This window comes from Coregonus lavaretus (genome assembly GCF_964263955.1).
Source record: "Coregonus lavaretus genome assembly, chromosome: 13".
NCBI classification, from domain to species: Eukaryota; Metazoa; Chordata; class Actinopteri; order Salmoniformes; family Salmonidae; genus Coregonus; species Coregonus lavaretus.
Window position 1 is genome coordinate 19,204,944 of NC_140000.1, and position 1,323 is coordinate 19,206,266.

At 43.2% G+C, this 1,323-nt stretch overlaps 1 protein-coding gene across 3 annotated transcripts in view; it reads left to right on the forward strand.

The window, feature by feature from the left end:
- Positions 1–1,060, forward strand: part of LOC311140691 (metalloreductase STEAP4-like) — a 21,331-nt gene extending 20,271 nt beyond the window's left edge. For all 3 annotated transcript variants that reach the window (XM_084175870.1, XM_084175869.1, XM_084175871.1), the window contains one exon: positions 707–1,060. In XM_084175870.1, the coding sequence (XP_084031996.1) occupies positions 707–970 (264 nt within the window). In that variant the 3' untranslated portion in view covers positions 971–1,060. The remainder of the gene's footprint in view (positions 1–706) is intronic.
- Positions 1,061–1,323: the final 263 nt, after the last annotated feature.

The following is a 1,323-nucleotide window of genomic DNA, read 5'->3' on the forward strand; positions in this document are numbered from 1 at the left end:
TGTGTGTGTGTGTGTGTCTGTGTGTGTGTGTGTGTGTGTATGTGCAGGGGCGTCATCCGCCCCAAAAATTTGAGGGGGAACAAAGTACAGTATGTGAGGACGGCTTGGTGATGGTCCGGACGGGGCCCTGAAGTTAGAGAATTTGCCATTTTTCAGACAGATATTTCCTGTAATCTAGAACCATAATCAATATACTTAATTCTATGTAAAAAAAATGTTTTAATTTTTTTTCTCTGCGTATCTAAGCATACCTCTTGAGCTGTCTGTATCCTCCAGACTGGTGGTTATTGTTTTTAAAGAAACAATATATGTTTTTCTGCATCTCTGCTCAAATCTGGATAAAACCTTGCCAGCAGGTGTGACAGCTAAGATAGTTAGACAAGCTAGCTACACTAACTTGATTGATAGCCTGAAATAGCTTATTGGTGGCTAGTTATGAGGTTGTGAGATTGGGAACCTATCTGGGCTAGCTAAAGCCAACTTCATAAAGGGGTGGGGGAGGGGACATTTTCCAAAATAAAAAAAATAGAAATTAGCTAGTTTGATGGGCAATTCATTTATACAACAATAGAGAAAATAGACAAAAATGTTTCATTTCTCATAGGAGGGCAAAAGGGCAGGTGCTCAGGCACCCTTAGACCTATATCTGTGCACGTGCCTGGTGTGTGTGTGGTTCATGTGTTTGTGTTATTTTCTCCCCCACCAGTCCAAGCTGGGTCACCTGACTCTGCTGTTGTGTACGGCTCACACCTACCTGTATGGTTGGAACAGGTTCCTGAGTTCCTCCATCTACAAGTGGTACACCCCACCGGGCTACATGCTGTGTCTGGTCCTTCCCTCTGTGGTGCTGCTGCTCAAGCTGCTGCTCATCACCCCCTGTGTGGACCGAACCATCACCCGCATACGCCAGGGCTGGGAGAGGGGGGCAGACCAGAGGAACCCTAAAGACAGCAAACCACTGATCCCTTAGAGGACACACATACACACACAGACACACACACAGACACAAAATAACAGTGTGATGACAGCTTTGTCATCGAGGCATGAACTCTTGTTTCTTTGTTCTGGCTATCATACCCTCAGAGGTTGGCTACCATTCAATCATCGGTTGCCATGTTTCTGGGATCAAAAACCAACAATAACATTTAATTGATATGCAGTTGTATTTCTTATTGTACACTGTAAACATTGTTGCATTTTAATACATATATTTTCAACCATACGTAAACCAGACACTAGTTCTCTCTCTTATGTAAAGATAATGGTGAAAGCTCTCTCTCTCTCTCTACTGGACCATACTGTTTAAATGTACCTTCTAATTTG